General features: G+C 36.0%; 2 protein-coding genes across 4 annotated transcripts in view; both read right to left on the bottom strand.

Annotated features, from left to right (window-relative positions):
- Nucleotides 1–8849, bottom strand: part of LOC114538448 — a 37577-nt gene extending 28728 nt beyond the window's left edge. The window contains exons 1-4 of the mRNA XM_028559623.1: nt 8764–8849; nt 2732–3556; nt 1393–1476; nt 453–515 (exon numbers count right to left, since the gene is read on the bottom strand). Coding sequence (XP_028415424.1) covers nt 453–515; nt 1393–1476; nt 2732–3553 — 969 coding nt within the window. The 5' untranslated portion in view covers nt 3554–3556; nt 8764–8849. The remainder of the gene's footprint in view (nt 1–452; nt 516–1392; nt 1477–2731; nt 3557–8763) is intronic.
- Nucleotides 8850–9946: 1097 nt separating this feature from the next.
- Nucleotides 9947–18304, bottom strand: LOC114538458 (interaptin-like). 3 transcript variants are annotated; one of them, XM_028559635.1, is made up of 9 exons: nt 18131–18304; nt 17528–17632; nt 15301–15405; nt 14188–14292; nt 13328–13475; nt 12440–12573; nt 11314–11388; nt 10989–11075; nt 9947–10897 (listed from the first exon to the last, which is right to left on the bottom strand). In XM_028559635.1, exons 1-9 carry the CDS (start codon nt 18281–18283, stop codon nt 10799–10801), a joined length of 1011 nt encoding a protein of 336 aa, XP_028415436.1. In that variant the 5' UTR covers nt 18284–18304; the 3' UTR covers nt 9947–10798. The 3 variants fall into 3 exon arrangements, with proteins under 3 accessions (XP_028415436.1, XP_028415437.1, XP_028415438.1); XM_028559636.1 differs by having other exon boundaries at nt 13328–13472; XM_028559637.1 differs by lacking the exon at nt 18131–18304 and adding an exon at nt 16405–16508 and having other exon boundaries at nt 17528–17572.
- Between the last annotated feature and the right edge of the window lie 821 nt (nt 18305–19125).

Here is a 19125-nt window from a genome sequence, read left to right as displayed (position 1 = left end):
ATCCCATTAGATGAGCTTGAATGAACAAATTTCAAAAGAAAGCGATCGCAAAAAATCGATCGTGCGACATTTAGCATTGAATGGAAATCTACCATGCACTAGCTGTCACCTGTTAGAGCCATTGCAATATTAAAAAATGTAAAATATTCCAGGATGGATCCGGTCTGGTTCTATGGGAGGGGGGTTGTATTACAAAGAACGGTTATTCATTTTAACCGTCCCACCCCTAATTAGGATGGCCCTCGAAAATGACTCACGTGAGTGTTAAAATTTGGTAATCAGGTTGCAAGTGTCCTTACAAATATTTGGTCTGCTAACATTTGTAAGTTGTAAGTTTAAACGATGAAAAACTAGGAGCAGAAATTGAATCACTAAAGGCGTTGTCATCTGCACACAGCGTCATTTTACAGAATCCTTTTTAAAAATTATATCTTCGTCGTATTTTATCTTACCTCGATACTATTTAGTCTTCCTTCCATTTCACGCATCTGCGTTTTCAATTTATCTTGGGATGTCTAAATTACAGTATGAGAGTTAAAACTTTGATGTCTCATGGATTTCAGTTCTAACCCGCGGCAAATGAAACTGACGGGGCCCATCAGCGGGTGTAACATTTGAAGAATTCTATTCAACAGTCGTGTCTATGTCTTGTCTTGGTCTATGTTGTGAGAATTATCTTACAACTTTAGGACAAACAGATTTACAACCAAACCGGATGTTCTCTTGCGAACAACACCGCAATATTGTGACGCAATGTTGCAATTTTGATTGGCAAGTCCATCTAAGCGATTAGCAATCGTCGCGTCGCACGCTCAGTATTGATATAATATAAAAAATATCCCTAATATAAAAAATATCCCCAATTGTTGACCTTGGGAGAACGTTATTCTGAGTACAGATTTCATGCTGGATCAATGACTGTTTATTAAGCGTCTGAAGCATAACCTTTTGGTTTTATTGTTTTAATATACTGGGCAAATTCTACCACTGCAGGGGCAGTTGTATGAAAGCTGGATAGCGCTATCCACCAGATAGTGATATTTTTCAACCCTTTAAAAAATGCCTGAAAAGCAATGAAAGTACAGATTTGGTCCCCCAACCTAAGAATACTATAAGGTTTAATCTAGGTTATGCCGAACAACGGGAAATTGTAGAGCGATTGAAAAAAGAAACACTATCCGCTGGATAGCGCTATCCGCCTTTCGTACAACCAGCCCCAATTGTAGGAATAGTTCGTGATTTCTATATCCTGGTTGAAAGCGCACAATCGCGTGCGACTATTGCTTGTTTTGAACCACTTGCGAATCAAAATTGCAACATTGCATCATCATATTGCAATGTTGCTCGCAAGAGAACATCTGATTTGGCTGTTACATTACAAGCAGGTCTTACCTTAAAGCGTTCATTTCTTTCTGCCATTTCAAGAAACATAATTCGCGCTTCATTTCTGTAAGGATCCGATTCTTTCACCCTTTTCTAAATTACCATATAAAGGTTTAAGTACTTCTATGATATGAAAATATGACATGATAAAATTATATCTAATTCGATAAAATTGGCTAATGGGAATTATAATACATTAAGTGTAGACGTTTCCGACTTTCGCTACCACGTTTGTTACGTCGAAAATATAAAAAATTTCGTCAAGTGTCACTGTTTGCAAATATACAATTGCAACTATTGAGGTTTCTTCAAAGGAGTTTCGGTAAGGCCTGTTTCAGACGTCGAACTTTTCATGTGAAGAATCGAATGAAAACAAGACGCCTGCTCAGGCGTTCACTTGGAGCTACAGTTATCTCGCTTGAGCTTGTAACGCCTAATTTTTGGTGTTAAGGCATGTTCGTGACACCCGCGCGACAAACGATCCTAGGACGATTTCGATTCGTTCAAAGACTTCGTGACGCCCACGCGTGATTTTCATAAACTCGCGACGCAAAAGGAAAAACCGAGCCCATTTTTCAACTCGCTCTACCTACAGTAGCCCAAGTAATGAACTTAAACAAAGACTTTAGTTCATTAACATAAGGTTCGGCACATGAAAAGTTCGACGTCTGAAACAGGCTTTACGCTGCATTTACACGCCGATATTGATTTCTCGGAACGAAACGGAAAGTTTTCCGAGGAAGATTTTCCAAATGCAAGATTTTTTCCGGTGAAAAACAGAACTTAGCGGGTTTTACCTCGGAACAGAAGTCCGAATGAAATTTTAAAAGATTCTGCCGCGCATGACATGAAAGTCCGCGAAGGACTTTCTGTATGTAAATGCAGTTTTAGTCTGGTGAAAACCATGCTTTTTTAAAAAAAAACGAATGTGCGGTAAAATCATCTGCCTCGATTGTTTTGCGTGAGTGTATTGGCAACGTGCCTATGTTACTCAGACTGGACTTCTCTGAATGTAGCTGATGTTTTGTGGAGATTCGGAAATTCAAAAATGATAGAGAGTTGTACCGACCTACAAATGGCTACAATGTAAATTTCCTATTGATAGGTTACTTTCAGGAAGCGCTCCTATATTTGTGATTCTTTCCACGTTTAATTAAGACATTTAAAGATTCTACAATACGATTTACGTCTAATATTTCGGAAGTCGGATTTTGCCCTTGCCCAAACCGGAAAAACCGGTTAAAAAAGTATAATACGGCTTTTTGGTATAATACTATCTCGGACTTTCTAAAGTCTCGTGACCTTACTCGGTAAAAGGCATCATCATAAAATAATTTGCTATAATCACCTTAATTTCCTTTACTTGTGCGTTAATTCCTGTCACTTCGCTTCTCATTTCGTCTTGAACTGTATTCGTGAATGTCTGAATTTCTTCACAACTATTGGTGACTTCACTCAGTTCCTGCCTTTGTAAATTCTGATAATCCTCAATTTTATTCAATTTTGTAAAAATTTGTTCACAATTATCGATGATTTCTTCCAGTTTCCGTTTCTGTCTTCTCTGATTACCCTCCATTTCATCCAAATCACGGTCAATATCATCTACCTTCTGTCCATACGCGTCCTGAGTTTCTTCTAGTTCCTTTTGTTTATCGTCGAATTCTTTCTGTCTTGCTCTGATAATCGTGAAATCTTCTTTCATTTCTTCTTGACGCAGTTTGATATCTTTTAAACCCTGAATATTGGCTCCACCAAGCTGACAGAAACTCTTCTTGTGGTTGTCTTCATCTTTTGCATTTACTTCAAGGTGACACTCTTCACACGTTACTGGACGGTATTCACAATTATTCACATGATTTTGTAGATTTCCAAGCTCAACATGTTCCGGACACCCTCGATTGTTGTATTCACACTTAATTCTCAGCTCTGATAACACGTTCTTAAATTCTTTTGCAGGACATTTTAAAGTTTCCAAAGTGAGGGGTTGCTGACATACTGGGCATGTCTGGGAATTAGGAAGATGTTGAGATATGCAGTTTAAACAAAATTTATGTTCTTCTGCCTGGCATAATCGTGGCTCGTTTAACACACACTGACAAATGCAGCATTTAAAACCATGAAGAACTCGATCAAAGAAACGGTCAGGATCATAACCTTCACCCATCTGCATTATCTTCACATGAATCTGAAACAAAGTTTTATTGAATGCTGAGATTTATAATTACCACAAATCATTAGCCTGGTTTCTATTCGGACGTAATTTTCGTGAAGATGCCAAGGTGGTTGATGTATTTGAATATTGCTATAACGTGTATGTAATTAAAAATGACTGATTAGAATACAAAAAAACAGCAAAAAGTTTACTTCTGGACTATAAAATGTTCTTGAGGTGTTTCCCAGGAAATTTTAAAGTTTCCAAAGAGAGGGGTTGTCGACATTCTGGGCATGTCTGGGAATTAGGAACATGTTGAGATATGCAGTTTAAACAAAATTTATGTTCTTCTGCCTCGCATAATCGTGGCTCGTTTAACACACACTGACAAATAAAGCATTTAAAACCATGAAGAACTCGATCAACGAAACGGTCAGGATCATAACCTTCACCCATTAGAAAAAATATGTTGACTCAACATTTTTGACATGAATCTGAAACATCAGTTTTATTACTATATTAACTGGTTTATGTAAAAATGCGTGTTCAAAATTGATGCACCCCCCCCCCCTATTTTATAGCACCTTTCTTACATGGGAGGTTGGGTGAATTTGGTTGGTTAATTTTTATAAATTATACATATATTTTTATAAAATTTGTCTATTTTCGGCAGTTGTTATACCACATTTGATGCTAAGTTATTTGCAGATGCTGCCACGCTGCTCCCTGGTTATAATGGAATTAATGTATCTAATTTTTAATATATATATATATATATATACAGTAGGGGGCAAAAGTTTGAGTCCACAAAGATGATGGTAAACAAGGACAAATAGTTGCATTAAGTATTGAAGGATTCCCTCCTTGTACGATCGCAGAAAAAGTGAGAATTTCGAAAGGTGGTATGCAACTAACCTTGAAGAGGTTCAAAGAAACTAAATCCTACTCAAGCAAACTTTTAGCTGCTTTGGTCATGCTGGGTTTGGCAATATTGAAAGATATAATAGGATCCTAATTAAAGAAAAGTATCATCCAATTCTTCAAGGACATGGAATTTCATCTGGTACGAAGATGATCGCGCGTCTAACTACATGATAATCACCCTAAACACATGCACATCTTCTATGTGCCAGAAATATTTTAGAAGCAAACTCGTTCTGGTGATCTCGTTCTCATGGCTTTCCACCACCAGATCTAAAACCTATGGAGCACTTGTAGGACCGTTTTAAACGGAAAAGGGCGAGGCACAGACCCACCAGCCAGGATGACTTGAGGCAAGTGGTCGCCGAATGCTGCCAAGGTATTGAACGTACAACATTAAAAAGCCAATGGAATCTATGCCAGCAAGAATAAAGGCCGTTTCAAGAGCAAAAAAGAATGATTCTAAGCATTGACATGTAATGCATGTTTGCACATTAACATACGTTATATGAATATCATAACATCTCATAGTTGCTGTACAGCATGTATTTTTCAGTTTACTTATTTACTTTTTCCTAGTTCACTTATCGGTAAAGTTTTCTGTAGAACATAAATATGTGCTGCTAAAAAAATGAAATACAGTCACTGGACTCAAACTTTTGCCTCCTACTGTGTGTGTATATATATATATATATATATATATATATATATATATATATATAAAAGTTGCGTTGTGCCAAATACAAGTGTAGATATAGAAAAAGGTTGCTTGTCAACTAGAGAGATATTATTCGAACATAACCACTGCTTTGTATTTTTTAATATCACTTTATTCACAAACGTTTTCGCTCTCTTAGCTCTTCAGGTGATAAATGATGACAGTGGTTATTTTGTTTACCTACATATAGTGTAATATGATACATCCTATTTAGTGTGACTATGTTAAAGTTGTGTTATTTACAAAGATAAAATTAGCATGCATTAAGATTAGGTTCTAGTGTTCTAATTATTTGTTTCTCTTTGGTCTCTCTTATTAGTCTATTAGCGTTGATACACTTATAGATCGGCATAATGTTAAAGTTGCCTTTGCTACATTTAGATAGGTGTTCACTGACGGTTAAATGTCGATATTCTTTGTGTCTAATATGCTGCTTATGCAAAGTTACTCTGTTTCTGAGGTTTTCAGTCGTTCCCACGTAGAAACTGTTGCAATTTGGGCATATTATGATGTAAATAACTCCTTTAGATTTACAGTTCATGTCATATTTTACCGTCCACGTTTTTCCATTCTTCAGTTTAATTTTGTCCCCGGTGATTATATGAGGGCATGTGCCGCAACGAGGTTCATTGCACTTTGTCACAGTTGGCGTGGCGTTGGACGTTGAAAATTCCGCTTTCGTTAAAATTCCTTTTAAGTTTTTCGGTTGTCGTCTGGTTACAATAAGATTTGTTTTCTCCATTGTACTCCTTAATTCGTCTGACAAATTTAAAACTTTCACTGTTTCCCTTACTTTCCCAATAATGCTAGGGTTATTTGGATTGTGTGTTAACACTAGAGGTAATATTCTGCCTTCGGGTTCCTTCGCCTTTGGTGTTCTTAATTCCTCGATACTTTGGCCTTTCGCTTTTTCGAAGCTTGAGTTAATTAAGGTTGTTGGATAGTTTCGACGTACGAGAAATATTCTAAGTTCTTCCAAGCGTTGTTCACGAATTTCATGGTTGGCGATAATCGTGCAAATTCGTACAAATTCGTGCAAATTCGTACAAATTCGTAATTTGCACGATTATCGCCAACCATGAAATTCGTGAACAACGCTTGGAAGAACTTAGAATATTTCTCGTACGTCGAAACTATCCAACAACCTTAATTAACTCAAGCTTCGAAAAAGCGAAAGGCCAAAGTATCGAGGAATTAAGAACACCAAAGGCGAAGGAACCCGAAGGCAGAATATTACCTCTAGTGTTAACACACAATCCAAATAACCCTAGCATTATTGGGAAAGTAAGGGAAACAGTGAAAGTTTTAAATTTGTCAGACGAATTAAGGAGTACAATGGAGAAAACAAATCTTATTGTAACCAGACGACAACCGAAAAACTTAAAAGGAATTTTAACGAAAGCGGAATTTTCAACGTCCAACGCCACGCCAACTGTGACAAAGTGCAATGAACCTCGTTGCGGCACATGCCCTCATATAATCACCGGGGACAAAATTAAACTGAAGAATGGAAAAACGTGGACGGTAAAATATGACATGAACTGTAAATCTAAAGGAGTTATTTACATCATAATATGCCCAAATTGCAACAGTTTCTACGTGGGAACGACTGAAAACCTCAGAAACAGAGTAACTTTGCATAAGCAGCATATTAGACACAAAGAATATCGACATTTAACCGTCAGTGAACACCTATCTAAATGTAGCAAAGGCAACTTTAACATTATGCCGATCTATAAGTGTATCAACGCTAATAGACTAATAAGAGAGACCAAAGAGAAACAAATAATTAGAACACTAGAGCCTAATCTTAATGCATGCTAATTTTATCTTTGTAAATAACACAACTTTAACATAGTCACACTAAATAGGATGTATCATATTACACTATATGTAAGTAAACAAAATAACCACTGTCATCATTTATCACCTGAAGAGCTAAGAGAGCGAAAACGTTTGTGAATAAAGTGATATTAAAAAATACAAAGCAGTGGTTATGTTCGAATAATATCTCTCTAGTTGACAAGCAACCTTATATATATATATATATATAATAATAATAATATTGTCCGTACTTGAACAAAGAGTGCTCAATATCAACAAATAGAGCAAAATGATTAAATTATGAAACACCGTGTAGCGATGACAATATTTTTAAACATTTATTTATTTAAATTAAATAAATAAATGTTTAAAAATATTGTCATCGCTACACGGTGTTTCACGCTCAAGGCGATCATCAGACGAATGGATACATTTAACAGTTTTTCTGACGCATAAGGATAGCATACTAGTGTGTGCGCCTAAGGTTTAAATTTGTGCGCACTGTATTTAAAGTGATGTCTACACTTAGAAAATAACTCTGAGCACTTATTCAGCACTCTGTCTTTGTCTGCTTTCAAAATAAACAGCTTTTCTTCAAGGCAAAGGTTGCAGCCTCTCCCACTAGGTCTAAATGTAGGGACATGCTTTAGAAGGGACCACTTTATTTTGAATAATTTCTCTTTCGCTTTGTTTCAATTTCCATGCATACTATATATATATATATATTAATATATATATAATATTATATATATATATATATATATTGTGTAAACAGCATATTAGCCTGTCACCTGTGTACAACTAACCCAAAATTTTATTGAATGGTGCTATTTTGTGTGTTGAAAATTTAGGGAGTCTGTTTGCTACAAGATCATTCCAAAATTGTAAAGAAATAAAAAATATAATCTTCATGAAAAATTTTAATGAAATTGATAAGACTTAGCTGCTGGTATCCTTAATACCTAGAATTTGGTCAGGAAAAAGATTTATAAATGCTGAACAAAATATAACTTGCTGAACAACTTTAGAATACCCAGTCACTAACCACATTTTATATTGCTATGCACTGAAATTATCTCATCAGAACAGGAGAAATTTAAACTGATTTGTTCATTTTGTTTCATGATCCACATTCCAATCCTAAACATTCTAGCATGTATACAAGCTTGTTCTTCACACGTATTCTAAAGTTAAGCAATCAAGTTACAAGTTAAAGGGAAGTAATTCAATGTAGTCTTTGAGAGCAAGCCACTAGCCCTAGCGATATGGCTGGTCTCTCTCATGTAATATAAACAGGCTCTCAGATCACACTTTGATCACACTATTTGAACATAAAATACCCAAATTAAATAAAAATAATCCCTTTTAAAAGTACCTAAATGACACTTCGCCTATCTATACTCCAATTGAATCGATCATACTTAATAAGAATTGCTCGTAGCTTCAGTGTCTTTGCAATGAGCTATTTTTATTTATCAAATAGTTTGCAATATTCATTCATTTATACATGATCCATAACAGCACTCTAGCATGAGATATAGTGGATATATTATATCAAAGAACCTATAATAAACTATGTTTATAACTACGTTATAAACAGATACAGAGCCGTAGGTAAAACAAATTAATACTGGGCTCCCAATAAAGTGAATAAACACTAGCGACTGTTTTCATGTCACGTCCGCGTCGTAGATTTGATGCATCTTAAACTCGATAGTATAGCTATTACCATAAAACATCGACTCACGAAAATATGTAAACATACCTCAAGTCTTTGTGACTACAGCATCTCTAGTGTTGGTTTGCCATTGCCACAGATGCGATATTGCCTTTGCGAACATTCTTCTCACAGGGTGAAGTCCATGTGCCAAGATGGCGGAATTCAGCAGTGTTTCCACTTTTAAAATCTTGTGTTTCCTTTTTTAAGGCCTAAATTACTTTTTTTATTAAAGCCAATTTTCTTCGAAAAAATGATAAAATGTCCTTCATATTTCCTTCATATGTTCCCATTGTAAATGAGATAAATTGATACCTGATGCAGATTAGTAATCGTGCAATATATAATATACACAAAATACTTTCAAATATGGTTCACTATAGAAAAACAAATATGTGTCTCATGGACATGGTCCATAATTAATGAAATATTTTAATATGAACAAAATAAATATTTAGAAAATTTGACCATGACAATGGACGACTTGCGCTTTAGACTAATTTCTTATCTCAGTGCCGTAAAAAGGAAACTTTCTGAAAGAGTTTACTAAAATTAGTAAAACTGCCAAGTTTGTAAGAAATACTTCTTGATTGGTTTTTTGAAGGAGTTTTTTTAAGAGAACAGAGTTCTTTGTATTACGTGGGAAGATAATATTCCGTACTTTTGAATAATTGGTTCTATAAGTCTCTTTAAATTGGTTCTATAAGACTTTGTATGGCTGTGGTTAGGGTAAGGCTGTTATGCTGCCATGTAAGAAATTTTGTACTTAGTTTGTATGAATCATACAATTTTCAAAAAAGGGAGAGGATATTTCATAAAAAGAATGTGCATTCGACGGAATATGTAACTTTTTTGCGATTACTTAAAGCCGATATGGAGCTAGCGTTCCAGTCTTCCAGTGCACAGATGTGACAATGTTCCTTCCTCCTAATGAAGTTATACAGTTGTAAGAACTTCAAAATACGCACGACTTGACAAAACCTGGATTTGTGATATATGTTTACTGGTCAAGTTTCTATTGCCTATTAACAGGGGCGTAAATATTCGTACATTCAGTACATTGTAAACTGTTGCACTGATTGCCCTTCCTTGCAAAATACCAAAAATGAAAAGTCTCATGTTCGTTATAGTCTTATAGATAGATAGATAGTTTAGATATATAGTTACAGCTTTATAGAAGGCTGAATTATAATAACCTTTAAATTAAAAAGTATATAATTATATGTTACACTAAAAATTATGTATACATTCTTAATACGAGTGTCTATAAGAATTGTATGGGATAAAACTGTTTTTCAATCTGTTTGTCTTACATTTTGGGAGCTGGAACATGCGTTTGTTGCGTAAGCATACGGTGCTATTATTTCTAGGAGGCAAAAGTTTATGCAGTTTGTGTGAATTATCATCGATGATTTCCTGAAATGACTATCGTTTAAACTTTGTCGTCTACTGGACAGTGTTCCCAAGTTCACCGTTTGTAGAGCTTGGCTGTAGGGCAGTTCGGGGTGTATAATACGTAGGGCACGCTTTTGTAGATTTTCTAGGTCATCGGATAAACATTGGGGTAAGGAGCCGTGGAAAACTTCACACGCATACTCTGTTATAGGGCGAATGCAGGTGGTATAGAATAGAATGAGATCTTTGGTTGGTAGTTTAGCACGTTTAAGCTGTCTAAGGAAATATAAACGCGATGCCACTTTCTTGCAAATCTCCGCGATATGGGTGTTCCATTTTAGGTCGTTTGATATCGTTAAACCTAAAAGTTTTACAGCAGGGACGACTTCGACGTTCGAAACGTTTATTACAATCGGTTTAAACATGTTATTAGAATGTGAATAATAATATAAACATATCATGCAATTTAGGTATGTGTTGAGAATGCCTTAACAAAGTTATGTTATAATAGAAATACATGCATGCAGCTTATACGAGGGCGCTTATACGAGCGCTTATACGAGGGCGGCGCTTGTTCGAGTAAACACGGTATGTTCCCGGGTGTTATTCCTAATCTTTGGGCGGAATTAGTACCCTCAGACGGCGCTCCGCACCGGCAGAGGGAACAAAATTTCTAGCTATATATATATCATTTCTTCTTCTCCCGATCTCCAATGCATCTGTCTTTCTTTAGATTGCGATTGCCTATTTCTCTCTCCACATATTCCTCCAGATGATCAACCTTATCCTTAATTTCAGAAATCATAATAATAATTCACGTATATGTTTTTGTTCATGTTTGAGTTTTCTAACCAAATTTCAATTACAAGCCGTCTTACCGTTAAATTATCTATTTTTGATATCATCAGCCAATTCTCACGCGATGTTGTTGTGTTGCTTGACTGCTTCAAGTCGGTTAGTTCACTCTAAATTTCGAAGCGAAATTACAAATTTAGTAATTGCTAATATTGTTGAAATCAAAACTGAGATAAGAGAATATTTTGATGGAGATCAGGATATGCGATTTGTGGAAAAGCTTTAGTTTTAGGGTAATCAGAAGAACTTAAAATAGCTCTATTTACTAAAATTCTTCAAGAAATTTGGCTGAACATGTTTAATATATATATAGCTGTAAGTATTTCTTTCAATTACAAGCCGTCTTACCTTTAAATCTTGTAAAGTTGATATAATACAAGAATTTTCATGCGATGTTTTGTTGCTCAATTCAGATAATTGACGCTAAATTTCCAAGCGAAATTAAAAATTTAGTAATTGCATGCTAATAGTTGAAATCAAAACTGAGATTGGAGTACTTCTCAATATTTTTATATTAGTATATGTAAAATGCAGGTGAGATAGTCAACCTCGCAGGCCAGGCGTTTCTACCTACGCTTCAGTGGCGGATTCAGGGTTAGGCATGAATAAATTACTACAGCTTAAAATCGTAATTGCATTGGTATTTTGAATTTAAAATTAGGCCTTTTAATTTATTCTGCCTAACCCTAGATCCGCCACTGCTACGCTTCACGGCCCACGCGGCGACGAAACCCCTGGTTAAGGCTACTCGTGTGATTCTTTTGTTACAGTTCTCCCGTGTGGGGATGGGTGGGACACAAGTAGCGTATAAATGACATCAGTTAAAACAGCGTGTTTCTAAGGAGTGAACATTGAGCGCTGTTGTACCGCAAAGCGAAATAACCTGTGTCGTTATTGTTATTCGACCTCTAAATTCGCTCATCAACGCCCAAATTTAGAAGTTAGGACAGGCCTTCGAGTGTCTGTATTGAATGTCAACAGAACTTGTAACGATACCAAAACTGATTCTATCGACGATGATACAGTCTGCACACACACTTTGAATCTAAATTCAGTTTATTGTTCCTTTGGAGTTTTTTGCTGCGCCATACTATAGCTGTATTTATTTAGTTTGGTGATACAGATGATATGCGATTTGTGGTCACAGTAGCGTAGCCAGCCTGTCGATTTGTCCCGCTATGCTAATATTTTCGTGTTCACCGACTGTGAAAACAATAGATTTCTAAAGACATGAATCATTATAATAACTCGAAATTTACATAGCGGGACAAAATCTTCAGGCTGGCTACGCCACTGTTTGCGGAAAAGCTTTAGTGTCAGGGTAATCAAAAGAACTTAAAAGAACTCTATATGCTAAAATTCTTGAATAAATTTGGTTGAATATGTCTAATAGATATAGCTATATAAGCATTTCTTTAAATCACCCCCCTCTTTGATACACCCTATTATAATCGCAATAATTCTTCGTGATCACCTTTATTTCCTCATCCTGACTAAACTTTCTCTGCCAATCCATTTCTAGTTCTGCATTTTTTTGCACCATGACCGCCATTTGCTCTTTTAAATTATGCACATCATCTGCACAAGAATATCGCATTCGCTTCGCGCCTTAAAAGAAGAATCAGTCTGCATATGATAGTGAATAATGAAAGGTGAAATAATTAACACTTATTTACTGCGAACGAAGGAAACATTATGTTTTGTGGACCCGAGACCTGTCGATATTTCACGAGGCGAAGCCGAGTGAAATATCGATGGTCGAGGGTCCACAAAACATAATGTTTTCTGAGGTCGCAGTAAATAAGTTTTTTATTATATACCACTTGTCAAAGAAAAACTAAACAACGAAGTAAACAACGAAATGTTTATTTATAAAACATGTAATTTCGAAGGACGAAGGTCAACTTAGCCCAATGTCAACTAAAGGTCAGATGTCCACGAGTGCAGCACGTGATTAAAGTTGTTATTTCCCATGAAATAATGCATTGTTTCCCCCTGCTGGGGGTCGCGCGGGCGACATCAAAATTTCGTCACTCTCACGTGATTCGCTCTCGACCAATGAAACGCTACGAACACCAAACTTTGACAAGTGGTATATAATAAGTTTCTTTTATCAATGTGCTCTTAACCAAAACTAATTGTCTTAAGCAAAAAAGAAATCGGTCAGGGGAGGATAATTTTTCCGACTGGAAACCAGCCCTTAAACTTGCACGCTGGCTAAATTCAGATTTCTTGGTTTCCAAAAGGGAAGTGCTATTAAAATAGTGTGTATTTCGTGTGTGTATTTCCCCACGATTAAAATGCACCATGCGTGAACAAAGACGAGGTACTTCACGCTGACTGGTCACACACCTGGACTCACCTGGTTGGTCAAACATAGACTCACTTTCGTCACTCGAGGCATTCTTATCAGACCTAGGAGCCCTTCTGTCTTTTGATCTTTTTTTTGATCTGACTTTGGAGGGATGCGAATCATCTTTACTTTGGTTTATTAACCCATCGACTCTCTTCTAAATTTCAGAAAATTTATATTTTAGGGATTGTGTGTAGTATCATACGCAGCCCAGACTTTCATTGTGTGATTGGTGTAACTTTGTTTACTTCGTCTATATACAATTGGCTTTCCCGCAAGACTGCCAATGAGAGTTTAGCTAACATCTTAAAAAAGATGACGTTTTCTTAGGCGGAGTGACCCGTAACCGCACTCGTTAGTTTTTCAAAGACCTCAAATATCACTCGTCGTTCGGACTCATGCTATTTCGAGGTCTTTGAAAAACTCCCTCGTGCATGTTATATCCAAATTGCACTCGAAACTATTACCTAGACCAATTATACATTTACGAATTACGAAGCTATATCTGTAGTATTTAGATAAACTCTTGCCTACCTTGTCATAATATATAGACGAGGTGAACAAAGTAAGCGCGACACACGCGCGAGTATCACACGCGCAATCAAAGTCTGGGCTGCCTATGGTATATAGTATGTAAATCTAAAGGTTTTTAAAGGGTCTTAATTTCGAGTGGAATCATACATTTTATTTACCTCGCAAACAAGGTCCCGCAATAGCGCGTCTGAAGCAGTTTTCGAAATGGAGGGAACGGTATGTAAACACGGTGAAAAACGTCTGCACACGCACGCGCCAAATTACAAAATTAGGCGGGAAATTTAAATACCGACAAGATGCGGCGTGTTTAATACATAAGATTCTAAAGAAATCACCTTTGTCTCATCTATTTTCGCATTCATTTGACGCTGTCGTTCTTTAAGCTCATCGTGCTGATTGCCCAACTCCGTATGCGACAATTCCAAATTGCTAACATTTTCCTAAAGTACAGTATGATGGTTAAATATTTCTTCTATTGTGACCAGTGAACACGAGCTGCCAACGTCTGGAACACTCTTCCAAGTTATATTAGAGACACAACTAAGTCTATAGCATCATTTAAAGCATTATTACGCAACTACTATAAGAGTCTAACAGACAGTATTTTCAACATCGATGACCCGAGAATTTTTAAATCTGTTTGTGTGAAATGCCACACAAGTCGTCCTTTATGGAACTTATCATCGAGGTCTTGTTGTTAGCTCAGCTGAACTATATAGCTGGCGCTTTCTTAGCAAGTGCAATTACCATGACGCTACAATCTCTTTGTGGCCTGTCAGTGTGTTTGTCAGTTTATTACTATGTCTACAGTAAATATTTGTCACGCTTCATGTTATGTTTTGTGCATGTTGTGGAACCCCGTTATTGGAGATTTTATCTGTGTGTGGGGCATTCCAGCCATTTGTAATTTATGTATTTATGTTTAACTTAATTTCAAAATGGCAAACTTGTAAAATAAAATAAAATAAAATAAAAAAAATTAAAATAAAATAAAATAAATAAAATAAAATAAATAAATAAAAAATAAAATAAAATAAATAAAATAAAATAAAATAAAATAAAATATACGAATTACGAAACTATATCTGTAGTATTTAGATAAACTCTTGCCTACCTTGTCATAATATATAGACGAAGTGAACAAAGTAAGCGCGACACACGCGCGAGTATCACACGCGCAATCAAAGTCTGGGCTGCCTATGGTATATAGTATGTAAATCTAAAGGTTTTTAAAGGGTCTTAATTTCGAGTGGAATCATACATTTTATTTACCTCGCAAACAAGGTCCCGCAATAGCGCGTCTGAAGCAGTTTTCGAAATGGAGGGAACGGTATGTAAACACGGTGAAAAACGTCTGCACACGCACGCGCCAAATTACAAAATTAGGCGGGAAATTTAAATACCGACAAGATGCGGCGTGTTTAATACATAAGATTCTAAGAAATCACCTTTGTCTCATCTATTTTCGCATTCATTTGACGCTGTCGTTCTTTAAGCTCATCGTGCTGATTGCCCAACTCCGTATGCGACAATTCCAAATTGCTAACATTTTCCTAAAGTACAGTATGATGGTTAAATATTTCTTCTATTGTGACCAGTGAACACGAGCTGCCAACGTCTGGAACACTCTTCCAAGTTATATTAGAGACACAACTAAGTCTATAGCATCATTTAAAGCATTATTACGCAACTACTATAAGAGTCTAACAGACAGTATTTTCAACATCGATGACCCGAGAATTTTTAAATCTGTTTGTGTGAAATGCCACACAAGTCGTCCTTTATGGAACTTATCATCGAGGTCTTGTTGTTAGCTCAGCTGAACTATATAGCTGGCGCTTTCTTAGCAAGTGCAATTACCATGACGCTACAATCTCTTTGTGGCCTGTCAGTGTGTTTGTCAGTTTATTACTATGTCTACAGTAAATATTTGTCACGCTTCATGTTATGTTTTGTGCATGTTGTGGAACCCCGTTATTGGAGATTTTATCTGTGTGTGGGGCATTCCAGCCATTTGTAATTTATGTATTTATGTTTAACTTAATTTCAAAATGGCAAACTTGTAAAATAAAATAAAATAAAATAAAATAAAATAAATAAAATAAAATAAAATAAAAATAATAAAATAAAATAAAATAAAATAAAATAAAATAAAATAAAATAAAATATACGAATTACGAAACTATATCTGTAGTATTTAGATAAACTCTTGCCTACCTTGTCATAATATATAGACGAAGTGAACAAAGTAAGCGCGACACACGCGCGAGTATCACACGCGCAATCAAAGTCTGGGCTGCCTATGGTATATAGTATGTAAATCTAAAGGTTTTTAAAGGGTCTTAATTTCGAGTGGAATCATACATTTTATTTACCTCGCAAACAAGGTCCCGCAATAGCGCGTCTGAAGCAGTTTTCGAAATGGAGGGAACGGTATGTAAACACGGTGAAAAACGTCTGCACACGCACGCGCCAAATTACAAAATTAGGCGGGAAATTTAAATACCGACAAGATGCGGCGTGTTTAATACATAAGATTCTAAAGAAATCACCTTTGTCTCATCTATTTTCGCATTCATTTGACGCTGTCGTTCTTTAAGCTCATCGTGCTGATTGCCCAACTCCGTATGCGACAATTCCAAATTGCTAACATTTCCTAAAGTACAGTATGATGGTTAAATATTTCTTCTATTGTGACCAGTGAACACGAGCTGCCAACGTCTGGAAACTCTTCCAAGTTATATTAGAGACACAACTAAGTCTATAGCATCATTTAAAGCATTATTACGCAACTACTATAAGAGTCTAACAGACAGTATTTTCAACATCGATGACCCGAGAATTTTTAAATCTGTTTGTGTGAAATGCCACACAAGTCGTCCTTTATGGAACTTATCATCGAGGTCTTGTTGTTAGCTCAGCTGAACTATATAGCTGGCGCTTTCTTAGCAAGTGCAATTACCATGACGCTACAATCTCTTTGTGGCCTGTCAGTGTGTTTGTCAGTTTATTACTATGTCTACAGTAAATATTTGTCACGCTTCATGTTATGTTTTGTGCATGTTGTGGAACCCCGTTATTGGAGATTTTATCTGTGTGTGGGGCATTCCAGCCATTTGTAATTTATGTATTTATGTTTAACTTAATTTCAAAATGGCAAACTTGTAAAATAAATAAAAAAATAAAATAAATAATAAATAAAATAAATAAAATAAATAAAATAAAATAAAATAAATAAATAAAATAAAAAATAAAATAAAATAAATAAAATAAAATAAAATAAAATATACGAATTACGAAACTATATCTGTAGTATTTAGATAAACTCTTGCCTACCTTGTCATAATATATAGACGAAGTGAACAAAGTAAGCGCGACACACGCGCGAGTATCACACGCGCAATCAAAGTCTGGGCTGCCTATGGTATGTAGTATGTAAATCTAAAGGCTTTTAAAGGATCTTAATTTCGAGTGGAATCATACATTTTATTTACCTCGCAAACAAGGTCTCGCAATAGCGCGTCTGAAACAGTTTTCGAAATGGAGGGAACGGTAATAATGTAAACACGGCGAAAAATGTCTGCACATGCACGCGCCAAATTACAAAATTAGGCGGGAAATTTAAATATCGACAAGATGCGGCGTGTTTAATACATAAGATTCTAAAGAAATCACCTTTGTCTCATCTATTTTCGCATCGATTTGACCCTGTCGTTCTTTAAGCTCATCCTGCTGATTGCCCAATTTCACTTGCGACAATGCCAATTGGCTGACATTTTCCTAAAGTACAGTATGATGGTTAAAACATTTCTTCTGTTGTGACCAGTGAACACTAATGAAACTGGAACGGTAACTCCATAATAAAGTCTAGTCATTGGATGAAGCCGATTCGAATATAATTTACTGATTATGGCGGGTAGGTAAGACCTATTTTAGATGTGCCGAAGCTAATAGGCAGATGTCTTTGTTTTAAATTAATTTGCATTCGTTTCGGCGCATGAACAGTTAGCGCCTAAAACGGGCCTGACCAGAATTTTAAGCCCCATACACTTCACTCGATTTTTTGGCAGGGAAGGGTGAAAATGACGACGCTCATTTTATCCGTGTCCGACCTTTGCTTTGTTAGTCTGAGCACGGGTACCCATGTTAGTTGTGCCGTGCCAATAAATTGAGTGTAGTGTAAATCATTCCAGACCATGCATGATCTGTCGTAGAACCCAGACTCCAATCAAAATGGTTGCAATGACCTCACTCTCTCTACTTTCTGTGATATATTACCTCAATTTTTGACACTTTGCCATCTATTGTAAGAGAAAGACCAATGGCCTCAGTTACTCCAGTCATAGTGTTACTCATCCTTTCATTCACGGTAGATAGTTCACCCTCCATACTATCTATCTTTTCAACAAACCAGCTTCGAGTTAATTTCATTTTCCTTTGTTTTTTTGCAACGTGTCTCTTTCTAGTAATAGAAACATAGTCAGCCCAACAGTCAGGCGCTGTATACAATGATGTCGACAATACATATAGTATATAATTTTATGTGATACCCAATTGGCAATTGCACACATACCAAAAAGCGGGAAACATTCTAACATAGCGCTCTCAACATTTCTGCTTATATAAAGTATCTCATAAGATGGACGTACATATTGCGGGCGCATATCGCATACACGTATAACAAACGTTGAATTGAAATGAAAGTATCTATACATTTGTGTCTGGATATTTGTTTATAAATTCAACATTTAGTACGAAATTGTCTCGACTACGAAGTTTTTAAAAGCAGGTATTAAGTTGATATTTTTTCTTACTCTCAACGAAATTGCGTTAGAATAATATTTCCCACAGTCGCAGCTTTGACACTTTGACCCAGGCATTATTCCCAGCATAGGAAATCAGGTTTATTTTCGTCTTGTTTGTTCGTATACAAACAAAAACTCGTTTTCATCAATAACAACTCAACAGAATTGGACCGTAAGAACAGACCTTAAAGATTACTCAACATAAATATAATGCGTGTAAAATTATTTGCTTCGTAAGCGAAATTTGGAATGTTCTTTATATTATGTATATTGTTACATTTAAGTCTTTTAAGCGGTAGTGTAGCACCTTTAATAAGGTTGTTTCCTATTGGCTCAGACTCTAACCAGGGTAGCAAAGGTAGCGAACCAATAAACTTCGAAGAAACCCCCGGTTTAATATTACTAATATTAAAATTATCATTTCACTAGTACTCGTCATCGTTGGCGTTTGTAATATGATATGTAAAT

Source organism: Dendronephthya gigantea, unplaced genomic scaffold (genome assembly GCF_004324835.1).
Source record: "Dendronephthya gigantea isolate DGI-Jeju-01 unplaced genomic scaffold, DenGig_1.0 000185F, whole genome shotgun sequence".
In the NCBI taxonomy this organism is placed as follows: Eukaryota; Metazoa; Cnidaria; class Anthozoa; order Malacalcyonacea; family Nephtheidae; genus Dendronephthya; species Dendronephthya gigantea.
The sequence above is the reverse complement of the archived record's forward strand: the minus strand, read 5'-3'. Positions and strand labels throughout refer to the sequence as shown.